The sequence below is a fragment of the Eimeria mitis genome, genomic scaffold (genome assembly GCF_000499745.2).
Source record: "Eimeria mitis Houghton genomic scaffold, Emh_scaff741, whole genome shotgun sequence".
Classification (NCBI taxonomy): Eukaryota; Apicomplexa; class Conoidasida; order Eucoccidiorida; family Eimeriidae; genus Eimeria; species Eimeria mitis.
Window position 1 is genome coordinate 7,033 of NW_013575410.1, and position 1,001 is coordinate 8,033.

The 1,001-nt window shown below is 58.8% G+C and overlaps 2 protein-coding genes across 2 annotated transcripts in view; both read left to right on the forward strand.

Moving 5' to 3' along the window:
• EMH_0021200 (uncharacterized protein) overlaps positions 1-385 on the forward strand; it is a gene marked incomplete at both ends in the record, with an annotated part of 782 nt that extends 397 nt beyond the window's left edge. Inside the window, one exon of the mRNA XM_013501718.1 lies at positions 1-385. Within this exon, the coding sequence (XP_013357172.1) occupies positions 1-385 (385 nt within the window).
• Positions 386-746: 361 nt separating this feature from the next.
• Positions 747-1,001, forward strand: part of EMH_0021210 (uncharacterized protein) — a gene marked incomplete at both ends in the record, with an annotated part of 6,749 nt that continues 6,494 nt past the window's right edge. Inside the window, one exon of the mRNA XM_013501719.1 lies at positions 747-998. Coding sequence (XP_013357173.1) covers positions 747-998 — 252 coding nt within the window. The remainder of the gene's footprint in view (positions 999-1,001) is intronic.

Below are 1,001 nucleotides of genomic sequence, written 5' to 3' on the forward strand. Positions count from 1 at the left end.
ACGGCAGCAGCAGCAGCAGCGGCAGCTGCAGCAGCAGCAGCAGCAGCAGCAGTGCCCCCCCGATATCTGCGAGGACAGCAGCAGTATCTACACTGATCAAAGCAGCAGCAACACCAAATCTGCTTCGTTACAGCGGTGCGGTGTTTGCTGCCTGGGGCTTGCTGCTGCTGCTGCGCAACAGCAGCCGCAGCAGCAGCAGCAGCAGCAGCTGCAGCAGCAGTTGCAGCAGCAACCACAGCGGAAGCAGCAGCATCCGCTTCACCAGGGCGTTTATACAACCCCTAACAGCACTAGAAGCTGTAATGCCTTGCTGCTGAGCAGCAACACAAGCAGCAGCAGCAGCAGCAGCAGCAGCAGCAGCAGCAGCAACAGCAGCAGCAACTGAAGCTGCAGGTGCTGCAGCTACTCCATCTACTGTTGCTGCTTCTGTTGCTCTTCTAAGGCAGCGGAAATACCAGTGATATATTATCTGCTGCATAGCAGCAACAGTAACAACAACAACAGCAGCAGCAGCAGCAGCAGCAGCAGCAGCAGCGGCAGCAGCAGCAGGAGCAAGAGCGGCAGCTGCAGCAGCAACAGCAGCAGCAACAGCAGCAGCAGCAAGTGCTGGTTGCTGTTGTATTTTGTGTATCTTTGAACGTCATATAGAGTCGCGGGGTGTATAGGAGCAGCAAAAACACAGAGGCTCCTGCTTCTGCTGCTGCTGCTGCTGCTGCTGCTGCTGCTGACACAGGCAGCCTGCCACCATGTCTGCTGCAGACACAGACACGGCCCCCCACACCACGGGGTTGCTGAAGCTGCAGCAGCAGCAGCAGCAGCAGCAGCAGCAGCAGCAACAGGGCCAGGAATCTGCGGCGGACAAATGCACCCCGCAGCAGCCGAATGCTGCTGCTAGCAGCAGCAGCAGCAACAGCAGCAGCAGCAGCACCAGCAGCAGCAGCAGCAGCAGCAGCAGCGCCTCAACCCCAGACTGCAAACAGCAGCAGCAGCAGCAGCAGCAG